This window comes from Ptychodera flava, chromosome 1, assembly GCF_041260155.1.
Source record: "Ptychodera flava strain L36383 chromosome 1, AS_Pfla_20210202, whole genome shotgun sequence".
Classification (NCBI taxonomy): Eukaryota; Metazoa; Hemichordata; class Enteropneusta; family Ptychoderidae; genus Ptychodera; species Ptychodera flava.
In genome coordinates, this window is record NC_091928.1 from 36,306,007 (window position 1) to 36,327,778 (window position 21,772).

General features: G+C 37.3%; 1 protein-coding gene across 1 annotated transcript; it reads right to left on the reverse strand.

Moving 5' to 3' along the window:
• Positions 1-3,940: 3,940 nt before the first annotated feature.
• LOC139136366 (cytochrome P450 20A1-like) lies at positions 3,941-20,101 on the reverse strand. Its single transcript, XM_070704093.1, has 11 exons — positions 19,980-20,101; positions 14,478-14,557; positions 13,767-13,936; positions 13,078-13,223; positions 11,562-11,729; positions 10,683-10,749; positions 9,112-9,291; positions 8,417-8,540; positions 7,103-7,217; positions 6,572-6,636; positions 3,941-5,535 (listed from the first exon to the last, which is right to left on the reverse strand). The coding sequence occupies exons 1-11, from the start codon at positions 20,073-20,075 to the stop codon at positions 5,283-5,285; spliced, it is 1,464 nt and encodes a 487-aa protein (XP_070560194.1). The 5' UTR covers positions 20,076-20,101; the 3' UTR covers positions 3,941-5,282.
• Positions 20,102-21,772: the final 1,671 nt, after the last annotated feature.

The window sequence follows — 21,772 nt, forward strand, 5'->3', positions numbered from 1 at the left end:
CGGCGAGTAAACAGCCACATTTGCCATCTTACTTTTCAGTCACAGACAGCACCTCTGGAAATACCGTTCACCAAGTCGTGGCTTGTGGATCGGGCTGCTGAAAGCTTTAAACAGACACAGCCAACGGCGCTCTTCATGAAAAAGCTATTCCTGGAGCAATATTTGAGGGTAAATGAAATTCTAATTTTGTGTGGCCAGGAGACAATTTTTAGCTGACTCCGAGCAGATTTTAGGTTTTTTTAGGGCAGGGTAGATAGTGGTTGATTGACCTGGGTACCGGTATTGGGAAGAACGAGTAGAGTTGAAGTTACTTGTGAAACGGGGACAGAGGAAGTTGAGCCTATTTATTAAATTAAATATGTGTATTGTGTTTCCAAGGAGGGGAACAGTGTAAGTAAATATGCCTATTACGAGTGCCTATTGAGTGTTTCGGTTACAGAAACTGCATAGCAAGGCAATGATAATGGAAATTTTTTTCAGAGGTAGGGGAAATCGACAAGTTTTTTTTTCACCACAGGGCATGGGACCTACATAGATTCACAATAGGGGACAGGCAAAACGTATGTGGGAGTGGGTAAAAATGAAGTTTGAGTGCGGTTCACTGTCTGCCTCGTCCTCGTCCTCTCCATCCTCCTCCTCTTCCTCACCCCATGGCTTTGTCTGCTTTGTCTAATCCATAATGAGGTGGTTCTGTCTAAATTAACAAGTAAACATTTTGTACACACCTTTTTAAGAGTAAACATATCACATTACATGTTTTGTCACAGTATAGAATCCAATTTTATATTAAGAAAGATAATAAATGTTTTTGACGACTTACGATGATCAACAGGTGTCATAAGCAGAAATAAAACGATATAAGTAAAATTGCATGACTTTCTAACATATTCATACTAAAAGCATATCATTATATAACTTACTTTAATCCGTTTGTAAGTCATATATAGAAGTATCTAAAACCAGCCTTACGTTCTTTACAAACAACAGTATATTTAAAGTATTTCAACACATTCAGGTGCCCCACAAACCCATAAAAACATACTTTCAGTGTTAAATGGGTCACTATTATAAATAGATTTATAGCATATTGTCCATATTTTTAAAAAATAAACGTCCAAGGACTGCGCAGTTACTTTTTGATAGATTCCCAGTGCTAACATATAGCAGAACCTTATTCATATTAGAAACCATTAAGCATTTAGGCATTAATTTGGCAGCCATGTTGGATTAATGTCAATTGTTAAAATGCCTATGTAAAACATTGTACCTAAAAATTGTGTGTTCATGCTAAAGAAAATGTACTTTGATATACAAATCACAGAAATAGTTTGTTTATGATGTAATGTACAAGCGTAAATGTTATTTAGTAGGAATATTGAATTAATGCAAATTATGAAAGTTCCTATATTAAACATTATTTCTCCAACATGATTCCCTGTGCCAAATTAATAATGATAGGCTTCAAATCACTTGTTTTAGCTTGTTTAACATGTGATATATGGCCAATGATGTTATCTTTCTCAGACAGCTGGTAGCCATAGTTGATTTATGCAAATTAGATTCTCCAAGGCTTATTGGAGTAAACTTTTGAAATGTTGTTCTGGGTATTTCTCCAAAATGCGTTCTGAAGAAAAAAAATCTTTTTGCAATTTGTGGTGGGACTAACCCTATTTTGAGGGGACTATTTCATATACGACCGAACGCGTTGAAAATTTGTACGAATAAGAACCGACACCTTTCATTATTAACGGTTCTTCCTCTACTCTCTATTGTCCCACATGCATGGCGTTTTGTTACGTCGTCTACACTACTGAAGATTGCGTTCCAGGTCCATAGATTCATGTGCCACTCTAGTCCACGCCGATATCTTCAAAGCTTCACTACTGCAATACTCTACTATATGGCTTGCCTGATACACAGTTGCAGCGGCTACGTGCCCAAAACACATCAGCTATAATTGTTACATAGATAGATAGATAGATAGATAGATAGATAGATAGATAGATAGATAGATAGATAGATAGATAGATAGATAGATCAACAGACAGACAGTGCATCATGACACAACCGCCATACGACAAGTTTCCTGTTGACGAGTTTAAATATTTGGTGGTGAATGATATCGTGTAAAGCCACAAATGAGCAACAAAATCCGACCATACTGACAATACTCGCGACAGAAAAGGTGTACATATTGTCAGGTCATGATCGTGTTCTGTGAGGGTTTCAGATACGATTTAAGATACTCACAAGAAGGTAAAACTTTCGTTTAGGTTGTTAAAACAAGTTAAGTGCTATTTACGCAACCAAGTAACCAAATGTACGAGCAGACGATCTAAATAAATTTGAAATACTTTATTTGCCGTATATACATACTGAACAAAATATACATGATCGAGTTACAACGCTACACAATGTACTAACTCCACATTTTACCTACTTCGCTCACAGATTCTATTCTAAGGTGGTAAATTCGACATAATGGACATCTGAGGACATGAATAATAATTCTTTGAGATAAACTAACTGGTAAAGTAATATCCATTTTGCATTCATAGATGTCGCATAGAGCTGCTTGCTCTATGCTTCGAGGTGTTCGAACTCGATCGAGCATGGAATAGAACACTTGCACGAGTATTTTGACCAATTTGAGGTGGGCCGCATTACTTTCGTGAAGGGAAGGGGTTCTGTTGCAAAACACAAAAAACAATCATTTTACACACACCAGCGTATATTTTACATCTACGACCATACTTAACATTAAGATAAAAGTTCTTCAAATTGTGATAAACTTTTTCGACACCATAATATGTAAATTATTCTCTTTAAAAGTGTACCATAACTGCTCCTTTGAAGTCGAATGGCCAAACAGCGGAATAAGATCAACAAATGATATAGTTACCATCACTCCTTAGCAACCAACTTTCTATGAGTTGCAACGAGGAGCAAGCAATGTAGATTTTTATCGATTTTGTCGCGAATTTCTGAACGTCCTTATAAAAACAGTCATTACCAGCGTATGCATGTATGATAAATGGGTTATTACACGAAGTTTGGTCTATACCGCGTGGTGTTCGAGTGATGTGTCCGCATTTTGACTCGTTGGTAAACTGGTAAAAATGTTGTTGTTATTTGCAATGTTCCCATCCTGAGTATGTGATTAGAAGTATGATGGGAACACTTGATCAACATCCAACAAGGAAGTTCAAAGGGGCGGGGGTTAGAGGGGCGAGGGGGTTGGAGCAAAGGTTTTCAGATATTGAACTTTTGACGTCGCCCCTTAGTGGAAGCAACCTTCATTTGAGTGGCAGATATAAGGTCGCCAATATCGCAGTATGTACACCTGCAGCCAATGAAGCCGGATTGCAAAAGCTGTTCGTACGATGATTTGACGAACAATTTCCATTCTCTCATTCAGAACGCAAGCAGTGAGAAGGACTCGAGTGTGTAGTGGGCATGGGTACTTCTATTTTACACAAGCGTAGATACTTTGTATCTGCATGTATCCCAGAGTTAGTTTGATTACGCGTAAAATCTCATAAATGGTTATTTACACAAGAGGCAGTGACAAGGACCACACTAAAAATATCGATGTCGGATAAAAATGTTAATCATTTAAGTTTTTGATTAGGATTGACCATAAAAAGTTTCTCATCCAACAAAACAACATTTTACTTCAGTTTAATAACTATTTGTTTGACATAGTGTAATAATTACGTGTTTTTTCCCTTTGCGGCAGAGTCAACCGATATCCGGAAAAACTGGTAAACGACTCAGACAATAGACCGTTGTTTGTATTGCAAGTTGCTTGAATAGTAGTATGGTGTGGTTGAAACTCCATTAAGGTTCTACTGCCACACTATATAAATACTTGGTTACAAATTTTCTAAAACCTGACGAATAAACTATGGGCTAATAATCTGAAACAGGAACTCGAAAATTTCGTTCAACTGTTGTTAGAATAGCATATTTATTTGTGAAAAACATTTGTTTACATTAATGAGTTGTTTGGCTGCAAATATAAAAGCTAAATACAACAGAGAACGCCATGTCTGGTAATTTATTTTTTTTAGCATACTAAGTAAACTGTAATTTTGGTAAATCACTATAGTGACTGAATTTTTAAATACGTTGTTGATGTTGTTTAATTCAAGATCACATGTATTTCGTCGCTATCTCCATCGTGGGAATATCTCAAGCACATCTTCTCACAATGAATGGGACATTAACTCGACACATGTCTCGATAAAGTACTAACGATTTGCTTCACGAAAGATGGTGCACGTTTGTAATAAAATGTGAATTATCTTTAAAAGCATGTTTAGCCATGCAAATTACCATAATACCGTTTCACTAAATTGTGAATTATCTGTAAAAGTATATAATATGGTATATAAGTATATAATATAGTGTGTTTGGGCTTCCAAAAACAGAGGGCTCTAAAAATTTTGAATAGGGACGAAATAATTTCTGTTCCGTTCCCTCCCTTGCCCTATCTGTTAACTGTGTTCGTTCCCCGTAACGTATGATTACATACCAAAAAAGATAAAGTATATGTAATTCTGTCTTCCGTGTTTGCATCTTGGGAAAACATCAAAACAATTAAACCAACAACATATCTATAGTGCGGTAAAGACATAACACTGATGAAATAACATTAGCAATTGTTACTGGCAATTCAAACAATACACTATGCAATAGTCACTCTAACATGAAACGAAACTAGAAATTTGGGAAAAAAACCACAGGGCAGTTAGGAAAAATGACTGCAACATTAAAATTATACTGAATTATTACTGAATATAACGGAAGGTTTCCAAATCTCGTTTGAAAGACTCAACATTTATTTTAGTATGGATCTCTGTCGCCATACGTTCAGTGTAAGATGGCGCGCACACAGAAAAGGCTCTGCAGCCATAATTATTAAATTTACTGCTTAATGGATTTCAGACGTAACTTCGTTATGGAACGGCTATCTCTAACAGGAACATTACGGTCGATCTGCTCCGCCAAATACACAGCTCCAAATTACTTTCAAGTAATCAGCAGAATTTTGTGTTCAATATGCACTTGAAAGCACCTGTGAAAAAGACCGACACTCTATACGGAAATCCAAAGGCAACGTAGGACAGATTGCAGATTAGCGCAACTTTTAGCGCAAACTTTTGAATCAACTAAATAAAGTCGTTTGATTATATGATCCTGTTCATTATGAATTTCTCTTCAAACGTTGTTATTCACTACACCGTTTCCGATAGGAGAAGATCTAGATTATCGAATTGTCATTCTCTTTTTTCTAAGGCGATCTTAACTTCCTCGCTCGGCAATGTAACGAAACCGTACTTTCGCTTTATATTTTGACCTCCAACCAGATGAAATTTGAACTTTCTACAAAGTGTTGCCAATAGCACCGAAGCCTCGGCGTGGGATATACGATGTCCTGGACACATCCTCTTGCCAGCGAATCCAAATGGAGAAAATGTCAATTTGTGACGCTCTGCAACTTTTTCAGGGAGAAAACGATCCGGATCGAACCTGTGTATGGAAGTGAAGTAAGTGTTATTATTTAGATATCATCGATAGAAAGCGAGTGTTGAACTTTTATTTTATTTTCGGAATTAGCAAGAGTTTACAGATGTAAGCACAAATCAGTTTTCATCACAAAATAGAATATTACATGCTTAGCTATTCAGATTTTGTTAATTATTAGCTATTCAGATTTTCTTAATTATTAGCTATTCAGATTTTCTTAATTATTAGCCATTCAGATTTTCTTAATTATTAGCTATTCAGATTTTGTTAATAATTCATTCTTCAGGGCCCGAATCATCTAGTCGAGAATACAAACCTTTACCTCGGCTTGATTAAGCATCAACTTAAGATAATAATTTATTATATGAAGTGAACTTGTTTACAACATTACATCTGTATATCACGGTGGTTATATGAACGGCCATTACAATATTTTGTAGTATTTTACATGACTTCTCAACTTTTGAAAACCTTTGATCCTGAAAGGGAGGGGGTCTCTCTTCAGTTCTAACGTTACCATAGTGCAGGGTGTCACACCGTTTTTCGTTTTTAGCCTGAGGGAGGGAGTCCCATATTGATGTTCAGAAAAATCCATCCCCAGGGGCCAAAAATCTTACCAGTTCCTTACTTATATCGTGTTACTGCGTCATATCAGAATGAGAGTCAGTTTTAATGAAACACACAGTGAGACGAAGTACGGTGCGGTACAAACGACATGATGGGTATTTTTTAAATCAGCAACGATCTACTCCTTAGCTTTGAAATTGAAACATTCCTGAACAGTTTTCTTTCATAATCACGTTCGTGCAGTATCGATCAAAGTTTTGGAATTGATACAAATATTAACTAAAATTTATCGGTATCTGAATAATAAAATTCCCTCGATACCGTTTGCTTACTGTAGGGCAAGTTTAAAATTCAAATTAAAGTTTCAGAAAATCAAAACTATATATGCAAAAGCTTAAGCAAAGTATTTTAAGTATTGAGAGTCGGAGACACCGTCCCCAAACTGCATTCTAGCTTTCTGGATATCCATTACCTTTCTGGGTCAGGCCATATGGTCTTGTCTGCCAACACCACACCCAAAGCATGTATTACTCCAGTCTAAAAAGACAAGAAAAGTATTGAAACACATTTTATCATTCAATAATGTTACCGAAAACAGAATAAATTCTTCCGGCTTCAAAGGGGATATTAATCGATTCCGATTTACACGATGTGCGAGGATTACGGGAACACTTTTGAGGGGAACTCAAAACCTACCCTCATTACAAGGGCAAGGGTAGAATTAAGAACGGAATAAAACGTCTAGAAAGTCTGCATATTGATTCGATGATAAAAATAGAATATCCTTGTCACTGACAGTGTGTTAATGCCAATAACGTCAGATCACCAAGAATGTCTTGTGATATTCTTCGGGGCAATTCAATTTTAACTGAAATGTTTTATTGACGAATCGAAAGGCACATTTCGATTGACTTAATCAGAATTTTGATACGCATTTGATACAGTTCCCCTCAAAGTGTAAACGTAAAACCCATTTCGTCTGCTTATACATATTGCTTCTTACTCCTTTTGGAATAGTGTAATCCAACACTTTCATGTCCTCTTCGTGATTCACTCTTGCAGCAAATGGGGCAAATACAGCACAGCGCAGGGTTTCATCTATAACTCTCTTGAGGTATCTGTTAAAAAGAACATTTGGTATCTCTTTCACCTTTTGGTAAACGTTTTTACTGCATTGACAATAAAATTTTGGCGCGAAATAAATCTGAAGAACTTTTGCATAGAGATAGATATTAAAAGAAAAATACGGAACAATGTTTTTGCAAACTTGACTTGACGCATCCCGAAATAAAGGAAGTCTACTGACAAGATTACCATTTTGACAAAATAAAAAATAATTAACAATAATTCCGTTATAATGTAGAAATGAAATATATTCTGTTTGACAGTCATTTATGGAAATTTACATGAAGCGAAGGTAATGTTCTTTGGGAATTAAAGTTAAGGAGTTCAACTTTTCTAAGCTACACATGTACAGATATGGTTGAGTGTAAAAGCAACAGGTTTTCTTTCAGATGCAGTTTAAAAAATCAATGACCACCTCAAAATCATTTACTTGTACTTGTACGCTAAGTGCGTGTACATGCATAAGTGAGTGCTTCACGAACTCTACAACGTGTGGAGCGGTCTCAGTCAGAAAAATGTAACAACTTAGCCGGCTATTGAACCACTCTTTATTGAGAGTTGGGATTTAGTCGAGTGGTTCTCTCTGTGGCCTCTCCGCTAGGCGACTGATGCCGTATGTTGTGGGTTCGAACCCGATTGAAAACTAGCCGTATTTTCTATCCTGGGTTGATAGCTCTGCTGGTGGACAGAATTGTCCCCGAGGTTATCGTTCGCCCAGTTAAAGCGATGAAATTCGTTTCTTCGCCTCGATAAAGTTTGTATGTGCGATGTGTGATAGTGAGCATGCGTGAGTGAGTGCTTCACGAACTCTACAACTTGTGGAGCGGTCTCAGTCAGAAAAATGTAACAACTTAGCCGGCTATTGAATCACTCTTTATTGAGAGTTGGGATTCAGTCGAGTGGTTCTCTCTGTGGCCTCTCCGCTAGAGCGACTGATGCCGTATGTTGTGGGTTCGAACCCGATTGAAAACTAGCCGTATGCATAAGGCTTACTTGTGTCTTCCGATTAAAGTAAAGTATGCAATAAAGAATGACGCAGCTCTATAAAGCTGGTATAAATCTCCGAATAGTCTAGACTCTTTCGTGATTCAGTTAGGTGCGTAACTCGGGTCACAGAAACTCTAAATCCTGGATATGTGTAGGTTTGTATTTGCCTGAAAGTTGAGACAAACGTATATAATAGAATGATTACCTCAACTGACTTTGGTTTTCATGATCGACATTTCGTTCATTCCCGAGGACTTCGACTAGTTCTTCGTGAACCTTTTCCTGTATCTTCACGTCTCGTGCCAAAAAGTAGATCGCCCATACAAGCACTGGGAGAAGGAAAGTAAATCCAGAGTGCCACGTTAGTTTATCGCAGCATGCAAAATGATCAATTTGAAAATCGACAATAGTGTCTAGTCAGATTTATAAGCTTTTTTTAAAGTCACAGGGATGGTAAGGCATACAGTCAAGTTGGCAATGTTTCATATTTGCGCTTATTTTGGAGCAATAGATACATATATCGTTATCATCTCTTTATTATACTTTATGTTTCAAAGTTTGAAAACATTAGCCCTAGTTATATCATAAATGTTGGTACATTGACATCATCAATTTAGTCAACCTGTGAGCATATGTGATTATGTCACATATTGTGATTTGGTGAGCCCGTATGGGAACCAAGCAAATTAATATCGTCGCGAAGGCTTAAAATTGTAAATTAGTCCGAAACACACTTTCTTCCAATGCCATGTCTTCGGTCTTGTCACTGAAAACTTGAAAGCCCGCAAGAGACTTTATTACCCATACGGAGAGAAGCGCCTTTTTACCTATTTTAAAGATAAGGACGATAAATTATAATAATTTTGAACGAATGTTCAGGGGAATATTTTATTTACTCACTGTAGGTAGTAGTATGGTAACCACCAAGGAAGTACACGGAAGCGTCACTAAACAGTTGTTCTTCAGTTGCGCAGAAATCAATGAGGACATCAAGGAACTTCTTGTCTTCCTCCCTCAGTGGAGGGTTGTCACGTCGGTGTTGAATTGCTTCGTGTATCAGCCCACGCCAGGCATTCAAGGCTAAATAGTTGAGTAAAAATTTGAAGTTAGGTTTCAATAATAAATAAATAAAAACTCACAAAGCAATAGGTTTTCTGATGGTTTGATTTGTTTGTTTGTTTGTAATCTTTATTGTGTTCAAAACACTGAACGGATCGAATGATCTAGATCAAAAATGCATAATAACAAAAAAAGGCTAATTGGGGTGTAAAAAATAAAGGGCCTAGGTTTATTTTAGAAGGAATTAAGAAAAAGTGGCTTAACACCATTTTTATAAATAATAGCTAAAAAGGATGTTTTGCTTAGCTCAATATTGTGCTGCAGATTGTAGTCTTAATTGAAGAAACTGCACCAACTAACAGAGAAAAATTAAATGTTGGAGTGATTTAGGGATTACCTTGCTAAACATTAAGGGTATGGAATTTTATTTCATGTAATGGACATCTGTCAAATAAGGAGAACTGGATTTTGTAAATCTACCAATATCTAAACCCATAATGGATGTCATACTCTAGTCATATTTCTATCATTTCTCCCGCCCTGGAATGATTCCATTCTCATTATTTTTCCTATTTCGACATACTCGTGTCTTGAGACCCTGAAAAATCCCACAATTCACATATTTCTCTTACTAAACATCATATTGACACCTAACCGTCTACGATGCATACCTGCATGACGGACTGACGCCCCGATATGACGCGTTCCCACGACCAGAAGCCAATGATCGGAATTACACCCCATCTCCTTGCTAAAACTTAAATAAACTTGATAACAAGGAGAGAATTTAGGCAAAAAAAAGGGATTCCGAGAGGCTCCAGGCTGGCGTGAAGATTTAGGATAGTTCCTGTAGTTAGAGTAGTTAAGTTTAGTTTTCTAGTTCGTAGCATAAGTAAAGACTTACAGGTGTCTCACCGTTATAATTAAAGTCCATATATATTTGATCATGTCTTCGCAAGATAATCCAGCTCAAGTTTCCGTGTACCTCGACTACAGCCTAGAGAGTAAACTTCCCCGAAGACACCTCAAGACAGATGTCTCCCCTCCTCGTTTTGTTGTTATGTTACACCCTTTTCTAGTTTGGCAAAAAAGTTAAGCCTGCTAGTATTCTGTGGCCGGGTGTCCTTCTGTAACAGTATTTGACTTTTGGCGGAGGGTACAAAACTGGAAGTGCAGATCGCCATTTTAAGCATATTTTTAAGCAACGCCTCGTTTGCGATCACAACCACTGTAATCGTCGAAATAGAAACCGTTTCATTCAACAAATGCGCCATATGCTAATCTTATACCCTATGGGAATCATACGGGCTCGTGTGGGAGGTCCCCCTCTGCCACTGGAGTTGCGGTCGATGTAGAAGCTGGAATTGGGTGTAAGAAGATGTGCACAAAGTTGTTGACAGTGTAGTACACACCTGTATTGAATTTCTCTTCATTTGCAGGTCCAACGTCAGATATCTTCTGGTTAAGCACCTCCATGGTCTACAAATAATCACGAGGAAAGTTAAAATGAGAAGTTGTGCTTCAAACGCTTGCCTAGATCTTACGCTAAGGGCGGTGAAATTCGTCCTCCTTTATCCCCTAGACTTTCATTACCTAGGTTCCAACCGACGGATAACGAAGCTTCATCAAAGACTCATCTGTGGCTGTAGTGACAACGTTTCAATATACATACGGTTTTTCCTTGCATGACGATAGCAACATGTACCATTGATAATACCAGTGCATAATTTACAGAATTTCTCCTCGGTAGCAGGGTGGGTTTCAAATCAGCTATTATCATAATTGCCATACTCCGCAGGTTACTTTCTACTCACTAGTTTCTACAATACTACTAGTTTTGATTCTCAATCGTATGCGTGAATTATTTTAAATATAATGCAATTTTATTGAAAAAACATGTAATTATTTTCCCGTGATGAGCTGGCACAGCACAGCTCCTTTTGAAATACACCTTCGCCACTACCCAGTTACATGAGAAGTCATTGTTCAACTCCGCATCTCTGACAAATCCAGCGATATCAAGACCGTCTGTCTAGTTATAGTTTCAATTTCGTCTGACCAAACTAAATGAAAATTTATCTTTTCTAATTTGAAAGTGCAAATGACTCATTGGCCTGTAAAAATTTTCCAAAGAAAATTGTCGCAGTCCCACTAGGAGAGGTTAACAGACAGTGTACCTGTAATCTTAGTCTTATACCTTAGATCCGATCTGCACAAAATTACTAAGCTAGCAACATTTCAGCTTGGTCCTTACACTCAATAATCTACACAGATAAGATCACTGCACTTACTGTCTCGTAGGTGTCGAGGAGCTCAATGACTTTCTTTTCGTCTTTGAAAAAGTCCCCATAAATTACTCTTCCGTAAGCCCTGCTTACATACAACGATAAGATTTGTTCCAGTGGAATATTTTCACCGGAAGCAAAGGAAGACAGCTTCTCCACTGTATTATCAGCCACCTTTGAAAAGAAAGAATCGGGTTACTGACCATCAGTAAGTCAATAGTTCAGAATGCAGAGAGATATATTAACATAGACTTGTACATATAGGGAATTGGTGATTCTAACGGAGTATTGGTTTGCTCATATGTATGTATGTATGTATGTATGTATGTATGTATGTATGTATGTATGTATGTATGTATGTATGTATGTATGTATGTATGTATGTATGTATGTATGTATGTATGTATGTATGTATGTATGTATGTACGTACGTACGTACGTACGTACGTACGTACGTACGTACGTAGGTAGGTAGGTAGGTAGGTAGGTAGGTAGGTAGGTAGGTAGGTAGGTAGGTAGGTAGGTAGGTAGGTATGTAGGTAGGTAGGTAGGTAGGTAGGTAGGTAGGTAGGTAGGTAGGTAGGTAGGTAGGTAGGTAGGTAGGTAGGTAGGTAGGTAGGTATGTATGTATGTATGTATGTATGTATGTATGTATGTATGTATGTATGTATGTATGTATGTATGTATGTATGTATGTATGTATGTATGTATGTATGTATGTATGTATGTATGTATGTATGTATGTATGTATGTATGTATGTATGTATGTATGTGTATGTATGTATGTATGTATGTATGTATGTATGTATGTATGTATGTATGTATGTATGTATGTATGTATGTATGTATGTATGTATGTATGTGTGTATGTATCTATGTGTGTATGTATGTATGTATGTATGTATGTATGTATGTATGTATGTATGTATGTATGTATGTATGTATGTATGTATGTATGTATGTATGTATGTATGTATGTATGCATGTATGCATGCATGCATGCATGCATGCATGCATGCATGCATGCATGCATGTATGTATGTATGTATGTATGCATGCATGCATGCATGCATGCATGCATGTATGTATGTATGTATGTATGTATGTATGTATGTATGTGTGTACGTATGAACGTATGTATGTATGTAGGTAGGTAGGCAGGTAGGGAGGGAGGGAGGATGGATGAATGGATGCAAGGATGGATGCATGGAAAATGTATTTATGTATGAATGAATTTTTATGCATATTTTTGTATAGCTGTTTAATTGCGCGCAAACATATTTGCTTTAACGTTATTATGTGTAGTGTTGTGCATGTGTAAACCTCATTATTTTCTATTCGTCTTTTTGAACTCAGTCTGTTCAAAAACTCTTTTATTATGATTATCTGTATTGGAAAACGTGAGACCTCATACCGGACGTTTTAAGCGTCGTTGTAAGACGGAATCGTCTTGTTAATGATTGTAGATTAATCACGGAGACTGTTATTTTCACGGGTATATACATATTTCGTACTATTTTACCTCTTGAATACATTTGTAGTAATTCTTCAAGGCCTCAGTTTGGAATGGAACATCATAAACCTTCCTTGTGTGTTTTCCTGCTTTACCATTGATGAACTGTAGGCAGTTATCACTGGCTATTGGCCTCAGAAAATCAAACAGGTCAACTGCAAGAGGGACAAATAAGTCATTTGCAATTGTGTAATACATTTTGAAACTGCACGTTTTCTATTGCCTTTACTGTTTTGCTTCCATTGCGAGTGATGACAAGTGCATATGTTAATCATAATTGCTCGCAAAGCGAGGCAGTAACGTATACGATATCTGACATTTTGTCAATTATTTTGTGTTTTTGGTTTGTCACTTTATTTCTTGCCTTCAGATAAATATAACGATAGAAGAGGTCCTTAAATAGCCCTTTTGGCGATTAGTTCGTCATTATGTTTTCTTTCTCGTTTTCACATTTAACATAACTTATAGTGTGAAAGTAGCAAAACGATTATCGGAAACATAACTTTTGTATGTATTGCAAAAATCCCGCCGATCAATTAAAGGACCTTATAAGCTTCTCTTGCGAACTCGCATTTAGGATCTCTCTATGGTTGCACTTCACATAAGTAAAGAAGCAACTCACAGTAGTGTTTCTGAACAACACAAAGCGTGTAAAACGTGATTTTGTCATAGTGGTATTAGGATGGTAGTTCACCTACATGGTTTGTCAAATATCTTGATGTGATCCTTCCAGGCTTGAGGTGACGCTAGACTGACGTAATAATGGCTACGATACCAGAAGGACGCAACATGGCCATACTTGGCATGTAACTTGAACAAAAAGTCGGCAAAACCACCTGCTTCCGTTATGTCTTGTAAATTGCCATCCCTAGTTATGAAAAAATAGTAGTATTTGACAACTTGTAAGGTGGTGATCATTTTTAAGGTATACATCCATTAATTATCACATAATAAAATTTTGTTAAAAGGAAAAAAAACCCGCTGTTCCTCGATAGGTGCAGAGTAGTTCGGAAAGATCTGCTTCAAACCTTTCCGCCCGAAATACACATTTGATTCGTCTGCCATGACGTCAATGGCAAATGCTGTCGAAGAACATGTTTATCACCATCGAGTACACCATTAATCATGGAACTGAGCAAAAATACGGAAAGATATAAGGAGTTATAGCTTCTTATTTGTATGCAAGAAAAAACTTAATCTCCAGCTGCTCCTTCTTCATTCATAATACAGATTGTTCTGTAACTGGTGCAGAACACTTTTTAATTAAATTAAAATAGTGTTAATTAAACCCTTGTCAAACATTAGATTTATGATCTTTTTCTGATCCGAATACACATTGAGTTGACTGACGTCGACAGAACATACTTAATTTCACCATCTTAACTTGCAAATACAATCGATTAACCTACTCGGGGTGTCGTTTCTCCATTCCAGGTATTTTCTTCATTGTTGTCAATTTTTCTTCAGCTTTTAAGACTTTAGCGCCATCCTGGGAAATACATAAGTGATAAATTAGTTTGCTTGTCGTTTACAAAAAATAGCATATGAATTGTTTTTACATTTGCGTCAAGTCATGTTACCTCTTATTGAAATCTGGAAGGATTGTCACGTTAAAATATCTTCCAGATTGATAATGTTTGCCAGTTCACTGCATAAAAACCCTATAATTCTTACTGTATTAACATGGATTATTGCCTGTATTTTAGCTGAAGAGTGCATATACAGATGAATACAGTCAAGAATCCATTTTTTGTATTCAGCAAGCCTGTATTCATGTGGATTCATGTGAATTCACGTGTATTATACTATAATACAGGCAACTCATTAATGTGAATTTATCTGAATTATTGGGTTTTCATGCAGTGATAATGTTTGCCAGTTCATTTCATGTAGCTATTTGACATGTGTAAGCTGGCTGTCTTAGGCCATAATATCTTCAAAAATGCCTGCAATTTCCCATCCATGGGTTAAGATCTGGGAAGGTTTGTGCTTGTAATATATGATTTTATCATTGTTGCCCATTTGTATGTGAGCCTGTTCCTTGTATTGTGTCGAGTAGTTCAGTTCAAACATTTCGCAACCCTAAGTACGTGTTACACGCCTAGAGCCAGTGGCTGTACTCATCAAATAGCTATTACATCTGGGAACACAGACACTAAGGCTGCGTTCAAAAATTTCGACTAGGGGGGTGCTGAGGAATCGCGATTGAAATTGTTTTCAGATCCCCCAGCTTCCCCGTCTATATGATTAAAATGTTTCAAGTCTCCACCCAAAATTATCATATAGGCGCATACTTATTAGGGATGCTTGCAAAGCCAAAAGCCCGAACATATTTTAGGCAGTTCTGCTCGCAGATGTTCGACATTACCTGTTATTAGCAGTTTGTAAAGGCATGTTCCCTCAGGGCAAGTTCTTAAGTTGATTCATATTTAAATGCATCAGCGGATTTTTATGATTGATCAGTGTCAACCGACTTCAGTTATCCAACACTTGCCAAGTCAGTGGCACTTGCTGAAGAGCACACAAAATTACGATCACGTGCACGAGTATTCAAATTGTGAATACCTGGCTACATTTTGCCAAATTACGAAAAACTGACATATTAAATTTGTTTCCAAAAGTACGAGACATACATGACTTAGCTGCTGCTCGAAATTTACATACTGGAAGGTTGAAATATTCCATAAAATTAACTGTATAATCTCTAAGCTTTCGGGTGTAATAATGGCAAATTTGGTCCAAATTAGATATTTGCATTCAGTCAAACATATTTTTGTTTAAATTACGGTCTGTACTGTACATAGTTTTAATTTTTTGTTATTTTACGGAAAAAAATTAAGAAAATCAAGCATGATGACCCCCATCTTTTTCCTTTAATATTTGATTATTCTCATAGGCCAGAATTAAAAAATCCCCGATAGCTTTCACGTTTCCTGGTCATCCATATCATGTCTTGTTCTCTGGTTCGATATTGTATACCAGTATATTTCACCATCATGAGTGTCATAACCCAAACTCTTCTTCAACTAAATCAGAGTCAGAGCTAGCTCTGTCACTGCTGATATGCAGTGACAGTGACACTGCAGTAGCAAGACAGTAACCGTATTAACTTTGATTATTTTGAAAATATTTTTGTAGAATTTCTTCGACTGAGTTCTTGTTCTACTCCCTACAGCATGCTGAATTGTCGAGTGTTCAGCTCGCCAGCACAGCCTGTTTATCTGTATTGTACATTTGTATAATTGACAAATGACTTTCAGTCAGGACTAAAATTCAATTACCACCCATTACATATTTATAAATATAGGCTTTATCGTCACTCAGCATACTGAGGGACACAACAAGAAACTGTATTTGATATTCATGCATAGAAATATTGAAAAAAAATCAAAAGTTGCAGCATCCGCCCCATTACTTGGCCCACTTTTATTTTAAGTAAATTCATACAGTTTTAGACAAATCTTCGAATTCGAATGTAAAAGTAAAAGGGAACCAAAGATTTTTAGGTCCCCCAGAGACAGTGCAAAACTTTCAAGTTTTCCTCCACTAGGCCCCCCAACAAATTTCGACAGTGCAAAACTTTCAAGTTTCCCTCCACTAGGCCCCCCAACAAATTTCGAATCGCCCCTGAATTTCCCTAGCTCCTTCCCCCCCCCCTTTTTTGTGAACTTGGGCAGCCTAACTTGTAGAGACGTGGCTTTAGTTCTCATCCCTCTACCCTTTTCCAGACCAACTGAATTCCATGAACTCATGAATCTTTTAACACCGGTTTCATGTACACTTTATTTTTGTAGTCTGTTAAAGTTGCCGCTCGTTAGGGAAAGCTCCGTTAACTTAGAAATACCCCACTTCCCTACTTGGTTATCAGATGATTAATCTCCATGTCAACATTTGTAAACAGATTATCTTGTAGTGTAAACAACACATTATCACTGCCGGAACTACTTTCAGAATCGTCACATGGCTTCTATATTATGCATGTGATGCTACCGTTTGTTTGGCATTGAGGTTGTAATTAGACAACCACATGCGTGGCTATGTAGTGTAGTCATTGTTTAAATATACATTTGTAACAATGGAGAGTTCTGGAAAGTCCCTTACTGCCAATAATAAACACATCCTATATCAATAAAAAAACAAACAAAAAAAAACATCCTAAATCTTGTAGTATTTGGCGGAATTCTTCATCTATAATACATGAAAATTACAATCACAAAGAAGGACTTTACAATCCACAAGTAAAAACATCCCTAAAACACCGCAAAAATTGTCCAAGAGATCTGATAGTTAGAAAAAAAATACATAAACAGATATGAACAAGAAACAATGCGATGTGGAGATGTACAACCAAAAAGTATTTACTGAAGGAAATCACCAGAGAGAAAACGCACAGCGGAAAAAATACTACTACACACTCAGTACACCACAAAGTCGAATTGTGAAATGGAGTTGAGGTACGTGGACCTTTTGTAAAATGTCAAGGGGGACTTTAATTCCAAATATTTTACATATTTATCAAGTTGGCCTGACAAATCCTCATGTTCATGAATAGATAATGAATAAGGATTTTATTATCAGAACTGAATTGATATCCCCTGAAAGAGATGAAGGGAGTTGCACTGTTGTGTTCAATATACGCGAAATTTAACACCCCGAATAACCTTGATTACCACTAATACTTAGTAACGACCGACATTCAAGTCTGGGTCAAGTGAGTGCGATGCTACTCATGCATTCACCACTACCAAGTTCTGGTAAATTCCAAAGCCTTTGAAGCATAAACAATTTATTTTGTTTTGGAAATAAGCAGTCTCGTAATTTCAATTGTGCTTTAAATTAAGTGGCCGCGAAAAGATGACAAACGATCTACGTACCAGAGTTCTGACCTCAGCGTCGATAGAAATCGAACACGCATGGCGGTCGGCACCACAGGCATTCGCCTGAATGCAAGCAAACCGACACTGATGCACTCGTAGTATGGCAGTGAAGATTTGCTCGCATTGAGTCGAATGCATGTGGTCGCCACTCTCTCCGTACAATGCATATATAATGTACACGGGAAGTTCTCAATTTTTCTGTACCAGAGTTAAACATCGTGGATTCAGCCTTTTTACTTATCAATTACCGATGAATGATGGTTCTGAAATCTCACAAGCCCCTGTCTTGAATTGGAGGGCAATTAAAAGTAATCAGTGTGATTTCGGATCAAAGTGATTTTGGATCTCGGAACTCGAGCGGGGTGGCACCACTGTGTACGTTGATATGCGGCAAATTTGAATCCTACAGAGATCGTTTTCATTTCAATCAAAACGGAATATACTGGTTGCTGGTCGAACGATATTAGGAGAAAGGGTCATGTTGTATTTCTTACACAAGCCAGGAAAAGTCACTGCAATTTTTCCATCGTCGACTGTGTCAATAACTCTCGCCACGGTCCACCGGCAAAAGCCTCGTCAACTGCCTCGACCCCCCCCACCCCCCGCTGATATGTAAGAGTGGCCATACTGATACAATAAAGGTTTCTGGCTAGCAATTCATGTGATTTATCGGAGATATCATAGGATAGGGCACCACAGCTCTTGGAAGTAAAAAAACTAGCACACGTTTGCCGTTGATCGCTTGTGCATGAATAAGCTGTACATGTGGAAGCAATGTTGCATGCTGTTCTGGTCACATTTGCACATGATCAATATGCGTTACTGAAGTGAAGCGTCTGAAAATAGGAAGCTGATATCACCATATTACTAAAACTTAGAGTCTAAATTTAAAAACCATCAGTAGTAAAGGGAAAGCAACTCCATGGCTAAGCACATTTTTTCATAAAACGGCCAATTATATTATACACAATTTCATACACAAAACGCAAACAACCAAAATATGAACGATGTGTGGAGTTGCTTTCCCTTTACTAACTAATAGATAACGTGATGTTGAAAAATGAGGAGTTCATTTTTTTCTGTCGACATAGATCCATGTGCAAGCATATGTATGTGTCCGTGGAATTGAGTAAGTCGTCACAGACCTGACGTCCCTATCATAACACCAGCTGAATAAGATAAACGTAAGAACGGAACATGAACACCTCTGGAGATTAAGAGTCTTCTATTTGTCACCGGAGTTGGTCAGCCAAGGACACGGATTTCAGGTACCATGCAAGTTAATGCAGTCTAATTTATCGGTCATGCAATTGTTCAAAAGAAATATGCAATAGTCAAGAACATTCTGGGACTTATATAGTTAACAGAAAATAAAAAGTCACTAACGTGTTTCAAACGGCAGCGGACATTATACGCTCTGACGATAAGGGTTTGCTTTGGCCTTTTTCGTTGGTGTGTTTTCGGAGGTTATATTCCAGCTTAGGAAAAGCCGAAAAGATCTCTCCTGCAGAAATACCTCGAACGTCTGATAAAACTAGATGTACATACAATTGACGTTATACTGGACATTGTAAAGATAATAGTCGAATTGCTTCAACGACAGCGGTATTTCATCTTTGTTTTAAAAAATAATGAAAAGTGGATGAACCTTCGCAAAAAAGTAATTTCGAGCAAAGTACGCTATGTTACGTGAAAAACGCCACCGTAAGTCGATTCCCGAGCTGTACAAGGTTTTGTAAGTACACGTTGGTCTAGAACGATGGGAATGGCAAGGATGAAGGCAACAAAACCTTGTAAGTTTATGGTGGCCATGAAGCTTATACGGGAGCTGAGCTATTGCCATAGTCGTTTGAGGTTACGTACACGGCGAATGTCCCTTTGTTAGACAAATGATTGTACGGTGAACCTATAACCATAAGCGAAAGTGCCTGTAGCATTCACTTGGTGACCTATTTCACAAAGATCGCACATCAGAGTTCACGGCAAACTACTCACACATGGAATGAATTCAGTAAAGATTAAAAATTAAGCTACCTTTGAAAACAGAGCTGTGAACATTGGTCTTAGGCATTGGTAGAGAATCGAAATGACGACAATAGCCACGGCGATGAAAACAGCCACATTCGCCATCTTGTTTCTTCTGTGTAGGAAAAATAACTTGTAACTAGGTCATGGGTCGTACGTGCTTGGGTCAAGGATTCTTACAAGAGACGGGTTGATGAGTTTAATTGTCAATGATGCTTGTTATAGTAACTAATTCATATTGTGTCTAACATTTGAGCATGTGTGCGGGGCTCCCTAATCGGGCTGCTGTAGGCTTTAAATGGATCGAGGTTTATTTTCATTACAGAATATGGTCAGAAGGACAGTACTTTCACTGTATATGTAGGCGAAAAACAATGCCATCCGTGCAGACTATGGCGGAGGACAGTATTGACACTCCTGAGTAACATGCAAAAGATTAGCGTTCGCCTTATTACGAACAGGAAATGCCCTTCAAAACATCTTATGACATGTGTTTCGAAATCGTAACAAACATAAATTATCCGCAGTGAATGTTTTGTCGACTGCTTTTTCTACAATTAAATAAATGGTATGGTCAATTGAAGGCTTTGCCCTGAATAACTGGGAAGACTACATGTTTCTTTGACTTTGGAGTAGCAGATTACAAAGACACTTAAAAACATATTTCAGATTTTTGGTGTGACGATGCATTTTTCCTAAATTAAATTAAATTAAATTAAATTAAATTAAATTAAATTAAATTAAAGGAGCGTATTCTGCAATTTTAGTAACATCTGCATCTTAAATGTTTACTCAATATATGTTGTAATTCAGAGGGCATTATGAAATATGTAGGATCTGTTGTTTTTGATTGCCTTGAAGCCGCAGTTTAAATCCTTGTTTATTGTATCAGGGTCAACGATAACCCTTGAGACAGGTGACTGGAACTTGTGGTACTGAAGATGGTGTTTAGACTTGCCATCCATCAAATTACATCTCTTTAAAAGCCATAGAGAGCTATTATTTATAAGTTGTGGCCAAAACCAATGTGCGCAATGTCTGAAAGGACCTTTTCTATTTACGTTGAAAACATTAAAGCTCAGCTGAGAATGACAAAAACTGTCTTTTGTTGAGTACTATTTTAGTCATAAAAAATATCTTTTCACCGGAAAAAATTGACACAGAGGAAAATACTCGCATCAATCACAACGAAAAATATCTTTAATTTGTTCTCTTTTTCAAGGATATCACTTTCTTTGATATTAAGGTTCGCGCCCAAAGGGCGGGCCGAAATATGCAACAGAATAATAAGATTCTTGGCTGGTATTACGTATTTTTACCCATATGACCCTATGTTATAAAAAAACACACTGACCTACGTATTGAGCATTTCAAAAACATGTTGACCTCCATCACCAAAGTAAAAAACAGAGTGACTTCCATGAATCGATCGCCCCCAGGCCGACGAAACTGAAAGTTCCCTAATGTGTGGATACAGTCACAAGATTTTCACGGAATTAACTTTGACAAAATCAACAATGAATCAAAGCACCAGCAAGGGTATACCGTTGCTTGCTTTACCGCAATGGCAGTAAACTGCGTCAGATAATGATGCAACATAGTGATAAAACCTAATAACACGATGGGAACTAATTTGGGATAATTGGATTTTCATATTTCTCAAACGTGTTAGGTGCCATATACCTGAATGTTGCAATATTGCAAATTACCAATAAAACAAGTGTGTAATATAAAAAGAAAAGCAGATGAGACTATATTTGTAGATTAAATAGACAATATTTCACCATGCAATTATCCCAAAT